At 40.2% G+C, this 17,685-nt stretch overlaps 1 protein-coding gene across 3 annotated transcripts in view; it reads right to left on the bottom strand.

Annotated features, from left to right (window-relative positions):
* Nucleotides 1-17,346, bottom strand: part of AZI2 (5-azacytidine induced 2) — a 26,195-nt gene extending 8,849 nt beyond the window's left edge. The window contains exons 1-6 of one of the 3 annotated variants that reach the window (XM_045297687.1): nucleotides 17,106-17,346; nucleotides 8,529-8,755; nucleotides 6,503-6,625; nucleotides 5,775-5,874; nucleotides 4,045-4,193; nucleotides 132-190 (exon numbers count right to left, since the gene is read on the bottom strand). In XM_045297687.1, the coding sequence (XP_045153622.1) occupies nucleotides 132-190; nucleotides 4,045-4,193; nucleotides 5,775-5,874; nucleotides 6,503-6,625; nucleotides 8,529-8,747 (650 nt within the window). In that variant the 5' untranslated portion in view covers nucleotides 8,748-8,755; nucleotides 17,106-17,346. Of the gene's footprint in view, nucleotides 1-131; nucleotides 191-4,044; nucleotides 4,194-5,774; nucleotides 5,875-6,502; nucleotides 6,626-8,528; nucleotides 10,641-17,105 lie in introns of those variants that run through there. The other 2 variants (XM_004704035.4, XM_045297688.1) reach the window with 2 other exon arrangements.
* Nucleotides 17,347-17,685: the final 339 nt, after the last annotated feature.

Genomic DNA, 17,685 nt, shown 5'->3' with positions numbered 1-17,685 from the left:
TATATATGGTACTCAAAGATTAGTCTTTTTTTAAATTTTAAAGATTATAACAGCAAATCAGGAGTCTACGGAAAGTGGTCTGCAGGAGAAAAGAACGTGTATATTTGTTTAAGGTTAAAGAATGTTCATACCTTGAAATGCTTAGTCTCTGGAGATCACTGCTCTTCTGATTGTCATCTTGAGACAGTTCCTGACAAATTAAAAAAAAATTGTTGCCATTGTTATTTTCTATTTATTTACACTTTATTGTTAAATGTCTTTAGCTTTTACATATTACCTTATAATTATACAGCATAAAACTATATTTTTAATAAAATTTTAATGAAATACATGCAACTGATATAAGATATTTTTAACTCTCTGCCAATTACTTCCTCAAGGTCCACAATTTGAGACCGTCAGCAGCTCCTTGGGAGGAAGGTGAGGCTTTCTACTCCTACAGAGCATTGCAGTCTCGCAAACCCACAGGGGCAGTTGCACCCTGCCCTACAGGGTCTCTGAGTCAGCATCGAATCGATCGATGCCAGTGAGAGAGCCAATTATTTAAAGGCATTCATGCTCTAATTTTCTTTAAAAAAATAAAATGAGTCTCAATAATGAATTCTTGAAGATACCAATCTGAAGTCTATATTCAATTAGTTAACTTAAAAAAAAAATAACTTGCTATAGATCCTAACTCATAAAGTCCTTGTACACTTTTTAAGTTTTAGTAGTTTAGGTAGTAAATATTGACAGAAAGAGCCCATAAAGTATGTTTAAAAGTGAACGTAATATATTTACAACAACTCTGTAAAAAAGTGTCCACATTTTCACATAAGAGTCCATAAGAAATAAAAATGGCTGCCACAAATAATGCTACTAGCAGAAGCAGGCTGTAGAGGTAACAAAACCTAATCTTCACTATTTTTTGCTTACGTGATCCAAGTATTTTAATGGTGGAATATTAAAACTCCGCATAAGACTTCTTGAGTTCCTTGAATTGGCAAAGTAAAATATCAAAAAATCCAATTTTTTCCCCAAAGCTATATATTTTAATTTTTAAACAAAACAACCTATCACCTTCAGAGTCTCCATTACAGTAGCTACATTTGTCAAATCTGTGATTCCATTCTTGGAAACATTTTTCAAATTCATCTATCTGTTTGAATGGCTGACAGCACCTTGTTTTTCCTTGACCTCTTCTACTTTGTCAAATTGCTGTCCTCTCGTGTCCCTCTTCATTCGTGGAAACAAAAGGAAGTTGCATGGAGTATGGTCAGTTGAGTAAGGTGCATGGGGCAAAAGAAGCATGCTGGTTTTTGCCAAAAACTGGCACACTGAGATGGCTGCATGAGCAGGTGCTTTGTCATCTGCCACAAATCAGGCCTTTTTTGTCGCACACTGTTATGCAATCTTTTCAGAATCTCTAAATAGAAAGCTTGATTAAAAGTCTGACTTGTTGGAATGAACTCCAAATGCACTATCCCTCTCACATCAAAAAAACAAATGAGCATCGGGCTTTTTTGGGGTATTCTCTTGTACTTTGCTTAACAGAGATGAAAGCATTTTGGGTCTGATTCTCCAGAACATACCAACTAAACAATTAAATGACATCTTAGGGAGGCCTGAGGAGAAGGGGAAGATTACTAACTGGCCCTCAAGTTAGGAAAAGTTTACCCACTATCAAGGCACATGACTTACTTTATTTGCCTATTTTGTATAGGAAGAGTCCAGTGAGGTCATTTGCACTTTTCTGTATCTCTAATTTAAAAAAAATTAACTAGAACTTACTTAAAATGTAGAAGCAAAAATACCTCATTCTTAAAGTCAAGGATATATATTAATTAAAAAAACCTGCGTTGCGTGAAAGTCTTTTTCCAGCTAACTTCTTCATGCACACCAGCAAAAAGCACAAAGGCATTTTAATTCTCAAAAACCACATTCCTGGATAGTCATCACCTTGCCATTTTCTAAAGATGATAATTGATTTATTTTCTAATAAATGTCTATAGAGCACCATTATCATATGATGTGCACATTTCATACAAACTTGGGAAATCATGTTTTAGGTAAATAGGTCCTTCTACTACAGGACTCCTTAAAATGTGAATCCCTTACACATCCTCTAAATAAATCCAATTTACTGGCCCAGTTCTTATATTTCTTTGGCCCTGACTTTGTTTTTCTTAGGATCAACTGTTGTGAATAGAGATGGGAAATAGAAATGCAACTGGAATTGACCCTGAAACTTTGACCCCCTAATCCTAAATTCACAGAATGAATAAAAAAAACAAGAAGACTCAACAATATAAAATATCCTCTCATGTCAATGAAAGATAGTATTTTAATTCAGAAAATGCTGTTTTATAGAAAATACAACCTAATATTTCTATGATGTAAACAAGACTATTAAGATGAACATTAAATTGCTCATTGGCTGACTTTGATTACCATACGCAAGAGGATTCTGATCAGCAAAACCACTGAAACAATTTAAAAGTACATATACTATACCACCAAGACTTCAACTTGGACCGGCTTTGTATACTGACAGAAAATATTTTCTTTTCAGGATTCATTTATCTGTGTTAGTTGTCTTTTTTTTTTTTCAAGTTCACATTTCCCCTTCCCAACTTAAAAAACAACAACAAAAAACCTTGTAAAATTCGAAGTCATTTCTTAATTTTTAAAAATTGTCCCTCTTTCTTGTATTGCCAACCCTTACAGTTATTCTGGGTTTCGTGCTCAATTTTACTATCAGTAAGATTTTCTAAAGTTTTCTTCTATCTGGAAAGTCTGTTTCTGTGATTTATGATAAAAGATGAAAATTTAAAAGCAAAATTTATTCTATAGCACCACCTAGCGGAGAATAGTAGTAAGTTAAGAACTAACTACTATAACCAAATATATGCATAGACATCCAAAAGCAGTTACATACTTGTTACAGCAGAATCAATGATTTTAGCCCAACCCAAATGACTGCCCACACGTTAGCAGTCCAGCAGATGTTTCCCTTACTCTCCATATTCCATATACTCAATTTTCAGTTATTTGCTGAAAATTAAATTAACTCAACAACTCAACTCTCTGTCCTTGAATCAATGCTGACCCATAAGCAACCCTGATAGGACAGCACAGAACTGACTCCATGGGTTTCCGAGACTTTAACCTTTTTTTTTTTTTTTGGTGATCCAAGTGGGTTTTTATTTTTTTTTAAATCATTTTATTAGGGGCTCTTACAACAATACAATCCGTACACCCATTGTGTCAAGCACATTTGTATATATGTTGCCATTGTCATTTCTAAAACATTTTCTTTCCATTTGAGCCCTTGGTATCAGCACAATTTTTTTTCTCCCTACCCCACCCAACTCTATTTCTTTGTGAGAATAGAAAGTACCATCTTTCTACTGCTAATCAGAGTTACCCAAAGTTTATTAATAAGACTTTCCAAATATGAGAGTGAACTCTGTAAAACTGCCCTACCCACAGGATTCTGATAAACAATTCTCGTGGTATTTAGGTCAATCAAAATATTAACTCAAATACAGTGGGAAATATGAACCTGAGTCTCTAAATTTTATTGAGAAAAGATTGACAAGAAAACTAGAGGAAAGAATACTTGAAAGAGTTATAATATACACACTCAAGTTTTTAAACATAAAACTATAAAACTCTGGGATCATACTAAAAGTATAGTGTACCATATTGGTAGAAATGATTAAAATAAAAGCAGCACAGATTGTTCATAGCATGAGAACATTCTCTAAGTAGTTATAATGTATATCAACTCTTTAATACTTAACCAAAGCTGTGGCCACTGTGTGGACTTCTACTTAGAGCAACACTAGGGGAGAGAGTAGAACTGCCCCATAGGGTTTCCAATGCCGGGAAGTTTTACTGAAGATGAACGCACATCTTTGGGGGTGTGGAAGGGAAGGGGGTGGTGCTTAGCAGGTTTGAACTAACCATTGTACCATCAGGACTCCTTGTGTTTAAAATTACTTTAAAAATAATCCCTACATAACACACACACTATGGAGTATCTTACTAATTCTTCAATACCGTTTGTTTGGATTTCTGTAGCTCTATTTTGAGATCACTACATTCTTTCTTCATCAGTTCCAGCTCTTGCTCCAAACCATGGATCTTCAGGTCACAGCTCAATTTTTCTACCTCCCAGTTTGATGTGGGTGGATTTAAATTCCTCATCACTATAAAAAGGTTGGAAATCAAAATAGTTATGTCTGATTTCTCAATTACCAGGTTATGCTGATAGAGAGAATAAAAATGCTAATATGAAATGTAACAACAGTTAAAAACAGTAATAGCTTGCAAACAACTATGCTAATGAGAGTACAAAAATCTAGTAATTTTTGTTTAGAATGTATTATTCACCCTACTACATAGTAATTTTCTGTTTAGGCTAAAGTACAAATGCCAGTCTGGAATTAAAAGGTGGTACATAAATTCAAACATATGCTCAAGTGTTAGCACTGGATTCTCCTTCCTGGTGTATCAGATGGCAACAGAACTGGGGTTTATTGCAATGGCTCCAGTGTGGCAGAAGCTTGGGTGTGAAGAGAGAAAGAATGGAGGGGCATGGGAAGTGAAATGTGATTTTTAGATATTTCTTTGGTTCTTTTCTAAAATGGCTAAACAGAATCTAAGGATTGTTAAACTGAAGCACAGGGGAGAATGGCTGCTTGGAGGGCTGCTGGTAGCAAAAGCCAGGCTAGTTAAACAAAATGGCTCTACCTGCTGGATCTACCTTGTCAGAGGCCCATCTCCATATGCATATGCATGGGAGAGTCTGGGATAGAGGATAGAGAGCTGGAGGTTTTTTGTTTGTTTTCTGTCTAGCTTTTTGAATTGTGAGCAAGTAGTTTGCCTTTGGATACACCTAAGCCGGAAAGTATGTGTCCATCAGACAAAACCTCCTTTGAAGACTGTCCGAAATGCTCACTGTGGCGGCCACCTGGGGTCACTTGCTCAGTGGAAGTGGGGGAAATGCAGCAATGAAGAGACAGGCTGAGTTTGGACATGCACTTGAACACTTGTTGACCTGGTCCGTAGATGCTGGAGATAAGAGGGGAGAGGAAGGACTTGCTGGTCTGAAGTTTTAAGACTTGTATGGATCCTGAGCCTGTGGGCATGAACTAACCCCAGGAGGCTAGAACTGATGAGTGTGCAAAGGGTAGATGGTCTTCAGTACAGGAAGGAATGTATGAACCCCCAATCTTACTACTGGGTAAATTGAACAAGTTTATATGGCTAGAGGCGGAGTCAAATAGAAGCCAACTAAATGAAAAGATGTTAGCACTCAGCTGATGTACTCTGCTGCAGTATTGATAGATAGCCTGCTTTAGATTGTATTTTGGTTATGGATGCATATGCTCAAAGTTTCCACTGGAATGGATGATTCTTCAAATGAAAGAACGTTCTTGTCTTACAAGTACTGGGAATAGGGACAGGCAATTTAGAAGTAGATATCCAAAATGGTGGTGGCGGGTGGTAAAGGTATGATGTGGCTGGCTTTCAAGCTTTCATTTATGTCTCTAGTCTCAAAATGAGTGGGACAAAGGAGGATTCCCAATGAATAAATAAAAAAAACATTACATCTTCTTTCAGAGAAGTGCAACTTATATGTAAGGGAAAGTTAAAAAAAAAAAGCACTAATATTTTATTAATGCAAAATAGAGAAACTAAAGTACCCTAAAAATTTATGGATGTAACACACAGATGGACAACTGCATTAACACTGTTAGGATGGTGATAAGAAGTAAGTGGCATACCCTGCTGCGTTTCCACCTCGGTTCTTAGCTGGAAGAGTTCTACTTCTTTAGATTGTAGCTGTTCATTCAACAGCTTCAAAGATTCAGAGTTGACTTTATTCTAGTTAAGTAGGGAAAATGCCAAATTACATTCAATAATAAAATCAATAGGTTGATATACCTTTATTTGGAGGTAAGTACTACAAGACACACACACACACACACACACACACACACACACCCCCTCATTCTAGCCTTTAAAAGATGGGGCAACAAATGTAATTCACATCAATCTTTTCTCTCCGTTTTCTAACTTAAGACATATTTTATTCATTAGCTTTTCTTTTTAACACAAGGACAAACTTTACCATGTCATGATTTTTCAAAGAAAGTTAGTAGTGCTAGATGCATTTAAGCATTTCCAAGGCTATAGGTTTTTACAGAAACAGACTGCTGCCTCTTTCTCCTAAAAGTACCTGATGGGTAGGTTTGAACAGCTGGCCTTTTGGATAGTAGGCAAGAACACTTAACCACTGTACCGCCAGGGTGCAAGCACAATATGTTATACATTATTTTATATAGAAATAAGTTACAAATACTACATAAAACCCCATTTTTGCCTGGAACATCCATGTATCAGTTTTTATTTAATAAACATAAATATTTAACTTTTTGTATGTAATTTTAAACTTACTGAAGGCGAAAACTCATTTGTAACATACAGGCTACATTCTTATAAACCAACTCACCATTTCATCCAATTTGCTCTTCAAATTATCTCTATCAATGCAAACCTCCCGATATGCATGATAGGCCTTATTTACTTGTTTTCGCCCCACAGAACTTGTTTCTTCATCTAATTGAGCTATAAGCTAATGATATAAATAAATAATGATATAAAATTAGAAGAGAAAGGATATATTCTGAGTTAAAAAGTAAGTCATGTGATTGGCCCACACTCTATTTTGATCCTTGTCATGTGGGGTGGTGGAAATGGTTCACAATTAGTCCTTTGGGCATACCAGTGGCTCCACAAAAGAAAGACTTGGGAATTAGCTTTTATTAAGATAATCCCGAGAAAATGCAATGAAGCAGCTCTATTCTGAACCACGGGGGTTGCCATGAATTGCCGTCAACTTCATGGCAGCTAATAACAGTTATTGAGGTCAACATTTAACTTCGATCTAATAAACCTATACTGTTTAAGAAGAAGGAACCATCTGCAAAGTCAGCAGTTAAAAATCACCAGCAGCTCCATGGGAGACAGACAGTGTTTTCCACTCTTGCAATGAGTTACAGTCTCAGAAACTTAAAAGTTGTTCTACCCTGTCATATCGGGTCACTATGAGTCAGCATTGACTTGATAGCAGTGAATGATACTGTTTAAGAAATGAAAATAATTACGCATACACACACATCCACATCATGTCACAAAACATTCTTCTGAAGTTCATAGACATCTTCCAGGCCATTAGTATAAAATTTCCATCATTAGAGAAGTAAAGGTATACTTGACTTTCTAAAGTACTATGATATGTTAGTTCATTATATCCTGGGTTATTCCAGAATAGGGTTGCTGGTTACAAAGTACAGAAATATTTCCAATATTAAATGTATACTAATCACATTTTTTTCTACTTAATCTCAAATAATCATAAATTGTGAAATGCAAATTCTTTCACTCCATTCCCAGTATGTAAACACATGCTTTTAATCACCATTAGAGCAAGGAAATAAATCCTATGAATTAAAAGAAATTATTGGGTTTTTTTTTACAAATAACTTCCCTGACTCTACCAAGGTCTCTCCCAAAGTTTCTAAAATAGGGCAATTCATTTTCTTGGTTATTAAGAATCCACATTCTTCATCCTTGGTGGAAGCCTCTACATATAAAATATAAATTCAATGATCTGACCTGAAAACTATGATCTAAACTAGGGAAATTTTAAAATTCAAAAGTGAACTGGTGAGTGAGGAAGATTTCTTAACACTAGCAAGCCAAGTACAGCTGGTGATTTGGGCTGCAGCACCTGCCTGTTTATAAAGGAGTCTTCGTAGCACAACAGTTAAGTGCTTGGCTGTAAACCAAAAGGGTGGCAGTTCAAGCCTTCCCAGTAGGTCTGTGAAAGAAAGGCTTGACAATCTGCTCCCATGATCAGTCTAGAAAGACCTATGCCAAACTCAAACTCACTGCCATCCAGTCAGTTCAGACGCAGACCACCCTACCGGGCAGGGTAGAACTGCCTCTGTGGGTTTCTAAGACATTAACTCTGTGGGAGTAGAAAGCCTCATCTTTCTCCTGAGAAAAGAGAAGCTGGTGGTTCTGAATTGCTGACCATGAGGTTAGCACTCCAAGGCATAACCACTATGCCACCAGGGTTCCTGGAAAACCCTAAAGGGAAGCTTTATTCTGACACATGGAGTCAGTATGAATAAAACACCTAACACCATCACCTTGTTTATATGTTCAGTACTGAGGAATGTCAATTTTCTGCATAGAAAGGTAAATAGGACATTGGTACATCACTTAAATTCTGAATACAATATATGTAGCTATATGTAAAATGATAAAAAATTTTATTCTATAAATATGAACCAGTCTCGTGATATGCAAATGAAACTGGCTGAGTATAGTGCCCAAGGTTTTAAGATTAGCAGTAAATGATACATGTATATTTAGTATAACCACAGAAGACAGGACAGAAATATTTACAATTTCAAATATTTTGAATTATTCCTGATCCCATAAAAGAATGCAAAATCAAAGATAATTACCTTTTCTTCTAAAAATCTTACTCTTTTCCTTAACAAAGTGTTCTCTTTCTCTGAATCCTTAAATCGCTTTTTGATGTCTTCATACGCTGTTACGAGGGCAAAATGTGAAGCAAGAGTCGCATCTCCTGAATATAGTGAGCCAGGAGTCATTACTATATCTCTTCTGTTAACCTTCTCATGATTTAGAATGCAGATATCATCTTCTACCAATGTATCCATGACAGCTACTTTAGGGAAAGCAACAACAAGCACAGCATGTAAGCATCTCCTTGAGTAAATGAGCAAACCAAAAAACCAAACTCGCTGCCATTGAGTCAACAGAGACCCCCACCTGTAAAGACTTATAATCTTGGAAACCCACGGGGGCAGTTTTAACCTGTGCTACAAGGTAACTGTTGGAGTAAATGAATAGGGAAAAAGATGTATTTGGAATCATGTAAATACTAGACAATGTTTAAGAGTGCTTTTTTCAGAGGCAGGATAGCACAGTAGTTAGAAGCCAGGACTCTGGAACTCAACTCTCTGGATTTTCTAATTCTAACTCTACTGCTTAGTAATTGTATGACCTTGGGTAAATGACTTAAATTGTCTGCCTCAGTTTCCCAAAAAACATTCTGGGGTCATTCTACTGAATCCCATTGGATATAAGAGGCACATTACGAAAAGTCTAGGAGAGTTCCTGTGGGAAACAGAACTGGGAAGAAAGTGTATAAGGGCAAAACTCTCAACATTCATAGTTATGCAGTCTGGGAGCTTCCCACACTAAGTAGGACCCACTCCCTTCTGTTAAGGATCACAGAATGTTCTCCTGGAGAAAAGCTCAAAGACACCTAAGGTCAAGCCAGCTCAGAGATGACTGTTAGGCTGCCATCTGGAATCTAGAGCCAGCCCATCTTGTTGTATTTGTGCCTTCCTGTCACATGTACACCTAGCTCGTCCCCCTCCTGTTACGTGTGCCTATAGTACAACCCCTTCCTGTTACATAGGTGCTTACTGTGACCTGCTTGCCCGATCTCGTGAGAGTACACATTATGGTCTCTGCTCCGACCTGTTTCTTGAAGTCAGTCAGGTGAGCCTTTGCATGCTTTATCTTGCCTGATGTCTCTTTAATTTACCCCTCAATTACACAAACACCCTTTGGACCCATTTAGTTGTGGGAAGGCTGGTCCCCCACAAGCTCCGAGCATAGGGTCTCCACTGTCCCCAGGACTTGCCACCCTCTCCAGAACATGGATGTCCTCAACAATCTAGAAGAATCTGAGGCCAAAGGTCCTTTATCATTGGGACCTCAGTGAATAATGGGTTAATGCTTAAAAACAAAGGTGCGCCTGACAAAGTCCTGGTTCCACCCAAGTCCCAAAATTAGCCCGAATGCCATCCTGTGTACCCTACTTTTACTTTTGACTGCCAAGTCACCAACGTGAAGTCCAAGGAGACAGGAAAGGACAGTACTCTGAGAATGTCCTTGGTAGTCTTGGATGGCAGGGGAACCGGCCGCATGGAGGAAAGATAGATGAAGGAGGCACATATACATTGAGTAGATGGGACAGAGACAATAAAGATCAGTGAAGGAGGAACTTACACACCATATAAAGATAGAAGAAAACTTCCTCAAGACCAAAATATGCAAACAGGAGAGAACCATCTGCATTCCCCAAAGACCTCATAAAGCATTTGACAATGGTTTTACAGAAGTTACTGTTTATATTTTTCTCACCTGTTATAAGAACCACACCATTTCAAAGGAACAAACCTTGTGTGGCTTTTTGGATTCTGTCAGCAATACCTTTGATGATGTTGTCAGTCCATTTCCCATCTCGCATTTCTCTTTGACACATATGTAGAAAAAAACTTTGTTTTCCCCCACTATTATAATCTTGTGATGATTTTCCCCAGGGCAATTCACAACTCACAGCTATGATCAATCCAATCCATGATATACATGGTTGACTGCCCCGTATTCCTTCCCTTCCTGAGGCCTGTTGCCAGAGTGGAGCCTGTGGAGCCCCCTATTTATTTACAGGTGCTTACATTTTGGCTGCTCATTTTAGCAAATAAAGCCCACTGCCATCGAGTGGGTTCTGACTCTGAGCAACCCAATGCAGGGTAACTCTTTACAAAACAGATGGCCTCAGAGAAACTTTTGGTTAACAGTTCAATGCTTACCAGACAGTGCCACCAAGGCTCTTTGTAGAAAACAAAGGACACCTTAATTGCTCTGGAAGTTTCCAGAGCTACTTTCAGAAACTAGAGATGTGGTGGATGCAGCAGAGGGGAACAGCACTAAGAGCAGCAGGCCTCCCAGCCCCCTGGAACACAGACAGCCTAGTGCTTTCCAGCAGGAGGCAGACTGGCAGAATGGGGTGCAATTTGGGCATTTATCAGCTAATGAGTAGGGCAGAGGTCAGGGGCTGCGTGGCTGGAAGGGCAAACACTAGAGAGAAAAGTTAGGCCATTTGCTCTTAGTTGTTCTTTAAATCTTGAATATTGAAGAAACTGGTTTCCTAAAGTCATCTTTAAGCTAAACAATAGCCTCTACCAAGTAGCCTTGGGTCTTTTAGTGAATAACCTTATGTAGTCAGTTATGAGAAACAGTAACTCCAGGGTCTGGCTGGAATCTGTTTTGGAGTCAGTTTTTCTTACAAAAACACTGCTTTGGACATGGTTCCATGGTGTGGTAGTTACATAATTTCATGTCAGTTTGAAAAAGTTAGGGATGGAGTTTAGCCTGTCAATCAGTTCGCAGCATGATGACGTCATTTGGAGGTGCTACCAAGATAAATGGCTCCCTGGAGGCTGGCCCGTCTCTCTGCCTTTTTCCTGTTTACAAGCCAGTTGGAGCCAGGCTGAGACCTGTGAGTCCCTGGAGATGCTTCCGCTGCCACTGGATCCACAAGACTGTACCCACTGGGCTGTGATGTTCCTGCATTTATATCATTGCATGTGCTGTGTGAGTCTGAAGAGGGATTTATGGACTAGTATCAGACTTATGGGCTAATATCAGACTTATGAACTTGATCTGGTCTGTTTTCTAAATATACAGTTACTCTTGATATAAAGCTCTTTCTTATACATATATGTATGTCTTCGGATTTGTTTCTCTAGTCAACACAATGGTAATGCCGGTAAGACGTGATATAACAGTCTTGCAAATTCTCACCTCCAGAACAGTTTTTACTGTAAGAGGCTCCTAACTCCAAGGTCCGCGAGATTCCAAGCCCACCAGTCATCCCTCCCAAGAAAGATGAGGCTGTCAAGCTCCCACGAAAACTCACCACCTTAGCCCCAGGAGCTGTTCTACTCTGCTGTATAAGGTCACAAGTCAGAATCAACTGGATGGCAGTGGGCTTAGTTTGAGGGTTTTAGTCAAATGTTACCCTAACTATATAGTCAGTGAAATTCAATCAATTTCTATGATTAGCTTAATAAGAATTTTGTTTTAACAGTCTGAAATGTCTAAGGTATAACATACCCAACCGAATGAACAGAATCTATTCAAGTTGAATTTTTTTCTCTTTCTCTCAAAACAGATGAAAAGCAGGACACAAGCACCATCTTTGTAAAAATGAGTCATTTTAAGCCAATTCTAGAACGTGATCAAAGTTTCTTTAATATATGGCTTGCAAAAAAAAAAGTGGTGGAATAATTTGGAAGAGGATATCAATAGTGGTTGCCTAACAGCAAAATCAATGTCACTGAAATATACATGTAGAAGGTATTGAATTGGAAAATGTTTTGTTGTGAATATTTTTCCACAGTTAAAAAGTAATAATTACACTAATAATGAGTACAAGGAAGAAAATGTGCTAAGAGTAATTGTGGTAATGATTGTACAACTGTTGTTATGATTGAATTTATTGAATTATATGGTGCACTAATTATATATGCACTAATTAAATATATATATGGTTTGCAAATAGGGTAACATTTTGACTAGATAGTAAAAAAAAATGTTCCAAAGAGGAAAGAACTCCCAAGATTCTTACATCCCATCTTATCAACACTACTATGGAAATGCCCTGGAAAGGGACCGAAACAGTTTGTATAATAACAATTTACCTTACAACACAACTTCTAGTCTGAAGTGCACAGAGCTAGTTCTTCAGGAGTCTTAAGAAACAAGGGTCTCTTATAGTTATAGGCTATTTGCTTAACTTAAAAGGTTTCCTGAGACCAGTTTCCTCAAGGCTCAGAGGTCACCTCAGGGTGAAGGCTTGGGTAAGTCACCTCAACTTTCTAAGATCTGCTTTTGCAGCACCCCCAATGATTCCAGGGTATCACTGCTCACTCTGAGAAACATGCTCTACATAATCAAAAGGTTGTTTATGTGTTGTAGACTTGATTCCGACTCACGTTGCTGTTATGAAGTGCTGTCCAGTCTATTCTGATTCATAGCAAGTATAAGAACACTGCCCAGTCCCACACCATCCTCACCACCTTTGCTATATTTGAGCCCATTGTTGCTACTGTGTCAGTCCTTCTCACTGGAGGGTTGTCATCTTTTTTATCAACATTATACTTTACCAAGCATGGCATCTTTCTTCAGTGACTGCCCTTCCTGATAATCTATCCAAAGCACCTAAGACAATGTCCATTCAGCCTCACTTGTAAGGAGTCTTCTAGCTGTACTTTCTCTGAAGACAGATTTGTTCATTCCCTGGCTGTCCATACCAAAACCAACTCACTGCCAGAGTCCATGCTGACTCATAGCAACCCTATAGGACAGAGTAGAACTGCCCTATGGGTCTGAGACTAAATATTTACAGGTGCAAACAGCGACCCCTGTTGGCTTCCAAGACAAACTGTTCCTAGGAGTAGAAATCCCCAACTTTCACCAGAGGAGCTGCTGCTGGCTTCTAGTAGGCCTGTCATCTCTATGAGCACAGATAGGTCTTTCTCCTGGAGAGCCTCTGGTGGGTTTGCCCTGTTGACCTTCAGTTAGCAGCAGGCCACTTAACTATTGTGTTACTACTAGTGCTCTTTATAGTCAAAGTTGTCTTAAGCTTGTGTACTTTACTATAAAGATCAAAGCTGATGTGCTTTATCTTCACATAAAGTTATTTCGAACCAGCTCAACTCTGATTTCCTATTCCTTTTTATCATGAAGTAATCATTCTTCTCAGCAAAGAAAACCCAGTGTGGTAAAAAATATACAGAAAAGTCATCATTACAGCATACAAAAAACCCAACCCTTTCACTGCCATTGAGTGGATGCCAATTCGTAGTGAGCCCATAGGGCAGGGTAGAACTGCCCATGAACGTTTCCAAGACTGTGACTTTGCACAGAAATAGAGAGTCTCATCCTTCTCCTATAGTGGCTGGTAGTTTCGAACTGCAGACCTTGCAATTAACAGCCCAACATGTAACCACTATACCACCCGAGGTAAGTGATATACTAGAAACAAGAGGATATGATGTGGGAAGGGGAAGTTATATTTAAAGAAGAAACCAAAAAACAGAGTGACTTGATCTTATCCTCTTAAGTTAAAAAAGTAGAGATCAAAGATCTGAAAGAGTTTGGGTACAAGGGTAGAGAAAGGGAGATGGTAGGAGATGATGTTGGGAAGACAGGATGGGGACAAAATGAGATGGCCCTTTGTGATAAGGGGACTGTTGATTTTGGTCTTTATTCTGTGACATTTTATAGATAGATCTAGGTGTGATTAGTGTGAAGAATACTTAAGACAACATTTTCAAGTAAATAAAAATAAATTCACAATGAAATGGGCTGCTTAGCATTGTTATGAGTTTTACAAAGTGATTTAATTCTGACTCATAGCAACCCTATAGGACAGAGTAGAACTGCCCTATGGGTCTGAGACTAAATATTTACAGGTGCAAAAAGCTTCATGTAGCCTTCTGTAGTGGTAATTATATGTACCAACTGTTTATGATATGCCAGGTAGTGTAACTAAGACAAGCTGCAGTAAACAGTATGAGGGCCATATCTGACCTCTTCTGACTTCCCTATTGCCAAGAGGCAGGAGTCAATCATGCCTTCACCCTACATTCTTTTTCTTTACCCTATTCTGCTACTAACCATTCCTCCAATGGCACTCTACTTCTATTCTGAGATATAATTCACCGCAATGGCCACAAAGAACTCATAGACAATATTCACAATCAAAGGGGTTCATTAGGGAAGTTGATAGATCACTACAGGTCAGGATCAACAAACAGTAAAGATACAGTCATTGATTCAAAGCAACACCGCTCTCTGGTCCTCAGCCTCCAAGCTTTATGGTCTCTTGGTCTTTGCATACTGGGCCAGGAAGCCAAGCTACTGCTCACATTACAGTCCCAGTCTCCATGCTGCTGCCCCTCCATGCTGCTCTGTCCTACAGTCTGTGCCACAATCTGGTGCCTGTGGTCTAGGCCTTGGCCTCTTCAGGCAGAGATCTGGTATGTGCTCTACCAATGATCCTGAGCTTTCTCTGCTCAAGATGACTATTAGACACAGAGGAAAGGCTTTTATGGAGGTGTGTTTTTTTTCTTTTAGAGACCATACCCCTTCAAGGAAAATGAAGAATGGTACCCTAAGTCACACCCTCTACTGGAAGTCTAAAGCTTTTGGAAGTTATGCATACTCCCACTGTAGAGATAGAGGAGGACACTAAGCTTATTAAGGACCGTGAGTCATCAATTTCAGTTAACCTCACAGGCCTCACCAAAGAGAAGCAGTTCCAGCTATCACGTTAGGGGTGAGTTAATTAACTGTTTGACCAATATGCCCACGAATGTTGTAAACATCCAAATGGCCCTTGGCAGAAAAAAAAGATTCCCAGTCCCTGGTCTAAAGATATTCCCAAAGGGAATATCTATTTCACACCTTCTACTAAAGTCAAGGATTTAACCCCTCCTTAATCCTATCCTTAGTAAAGCAGAAAAATTTTTAAATAGGATTATAACTACAGTCAGAGAGTGCTGAATTATAATACATCACAGAAGGAATTATGACTAGAAAGGCCATATTATTAACTACTTCTCACAAACAAATGTTAGAAAACTGAGGAGCCAAGAATGAAAATCTCAATGGAGTCCTGAGGCTCCATAAACCAAGTAGATTCTGACTCATCTTGACCCTATAGAGCAGAGCAGGGCTATTCCATAGGGTTCCCAATATAGTAAATCTTCACAGGAGCAGACAGCCTCATCTTTCTTCATTGGCACAGCTGGTGGGTTTTAAACACTACCACTGACCTTAACTCTCAGTGCACTCCCAGGGCTCCATTACTTACCTTAGCTTTTGGAAGTTATGCTCTGGTTCCCATTTGAGAGACAAAAGTAGGAGGGGATTAAGCTTATTAAGTGTGAAGTGAATAACTGGAAAACTTATGATTCAGTTCCAGGTAGTCAGACTAAATCCAATGTATTTCCCATCACTCTTTCAGTTATACTACATTTGTATGCCACTCCCCAGTTTGAGCCCTGGTAGCATCATGGTTAGGTGCTGGGCTAGTGCTGCGTTAAGTGCAAAGTTAGCAGTTCAAAGCCACCAGCTCTCCAACGTAGAAAAACAGGGCTTTCAATTGCCAAAAAGAGTTGAAAGAGTTAGTCTCAGAAACTCACAAACTACCAACTCCTACAGAGTCAACTCCCAGTTTTATACATAATCGCATTCGAATTTGTGATGAAATTGTGAGGCAGGCCTATTTCCAATTTATGGAAAATAGTGGGAGTGATCACAATAGATTGGGGAATTAGATAAGACAGTTTTAGAGAACTAGAATTTGAAGTAGAACTTTATAGAGAATTGTAATTTAAATTACACTCTTGCTCAACTCAAATTTCCAATCCAAAGTAAACCAAACTCACTTCTCATCCGTCAATTCCCACGTATGGGGCGGAGTGGAACTGCCCCAGTCAGTGGTGACTAAATCTTTACAACAGTAGAATGAATGCCTCATCCTTCTCCACCGGAGTGGCTGTGGGTTACAAACTGTGGCAGCCCAGAGCGAAAGGTCAACTTCACTCCTAGGAAGTTTACTGCCTTTGATCAACTAGTTTCTTTCCAGCACGCCCTGAAGCAATGTTCTAGTTTGTATTAACAGTTTCCGTGTATTTATTTTTATCTCACTGGTACGTGGGTTCCTTTTCTGTTGTGCTGAGGGGAGGTCCACCTTGCATGTCCAGGTCTCTTCGCAACTAACCCGAATGACACAGGTTGGGCACTGGAGAAATGACGAATGCCGACTGTTAGGCCTTGATAGTGTGCTGGAGGGGTCTGGTGGTCCCAGATGGGAAGGCAGTGTCGCCTCGCCACGTCTTTTTCTTTTTTGATACAAAAGCTATTCCAGTGAATGAAATAAAACTGGTAAGGTCCCAGTACGTCGGAGTACGTACTGGGGAGCGAGGGAGCAATGGGGCCAAGGAAAAAGTAAAGGACCAAGGGCCTGGAACAGCTGGGAATGCCACAGAGCTAAGAGACGCCCGAGGCTGGGCTGATGCGAAAGTGGTCGGGGGGGTGCGGGGGGTGTCGGCTTTTGGAGAGAAAATGACACGTCTCTTCAGATCCGCAACGGGAGCAGAGGTTGGCCCCTGCACTGCCCGCACCCCCAGCCCAATCGCATCACTCACCCCGCAGCCAGGCTCCCTCCGTAGGGCTGTCCCCAGGCCCGCCGAGTTTCGATTCTCCTCCAGTGTTTGGCAATGGATAAAAATCAACCCGGATCGCCAGGGGTCACCACGGGCTTCCGGTTTCCAGGAGGACACCGCTGCTTTCCCAACGAAGGCAGCTGCTTCGGGAGCGCCGAAGAAGGACTCCCATTTCTTTGGCCACGACTGCGCCACCCGTGGCGCGACCCTGCCCCTCCTCAAGGGCCTGGGGGGCGGGGGGTGGGGGCGTTGTAAGGAAGGGCTCGCGCGCCGGGGAAGGAGGGGCTGACCTGCCGCCAGAAGGCCCGTTGCCCAGCAATGGACGCGCGCGATCCAGGCCCCCGGCAGCGGACCCCTCAGGGCCCGCGCCGGCCCGCCGCGCCGCGTTCGCCCAGAAGTGCCGTCTCGGGGGCGGCGGGGGGGCGGTGCGAGCGAGGGGACGCGTCAGGCAGCACCGGAAAAGGGGCTTCGGCTGTCTGCCGGCCAAGTGCCCCGGTCAGGCGAGGAAACCGGAAGTCAGGCCCGAAGGAGCTGGGAGGGCTTCCGGGAAGCCGGCGGCTTC

The sequence above is a fragment of the Echinops telfairi genome, unplaced genomic scaffold (assembly GCF_000313985.2).
Source record: "Echinops telfairi isolate 266 unplaced genomic scaffold, ASM31398v2 ScPeMD7_7420;HRSCAF=8458, whole genome shotgun sequence".
NCBI lineage: Eukaryota > Metazoa > Chordata > Mammalia > Afrosoricida > Tenrecidae > Echinops > Echinops telfairi.
Note: the sequence above shows the minus strand (reverse complement) of the source record. Positions and strands in the feature narration are given on the sequence as shown.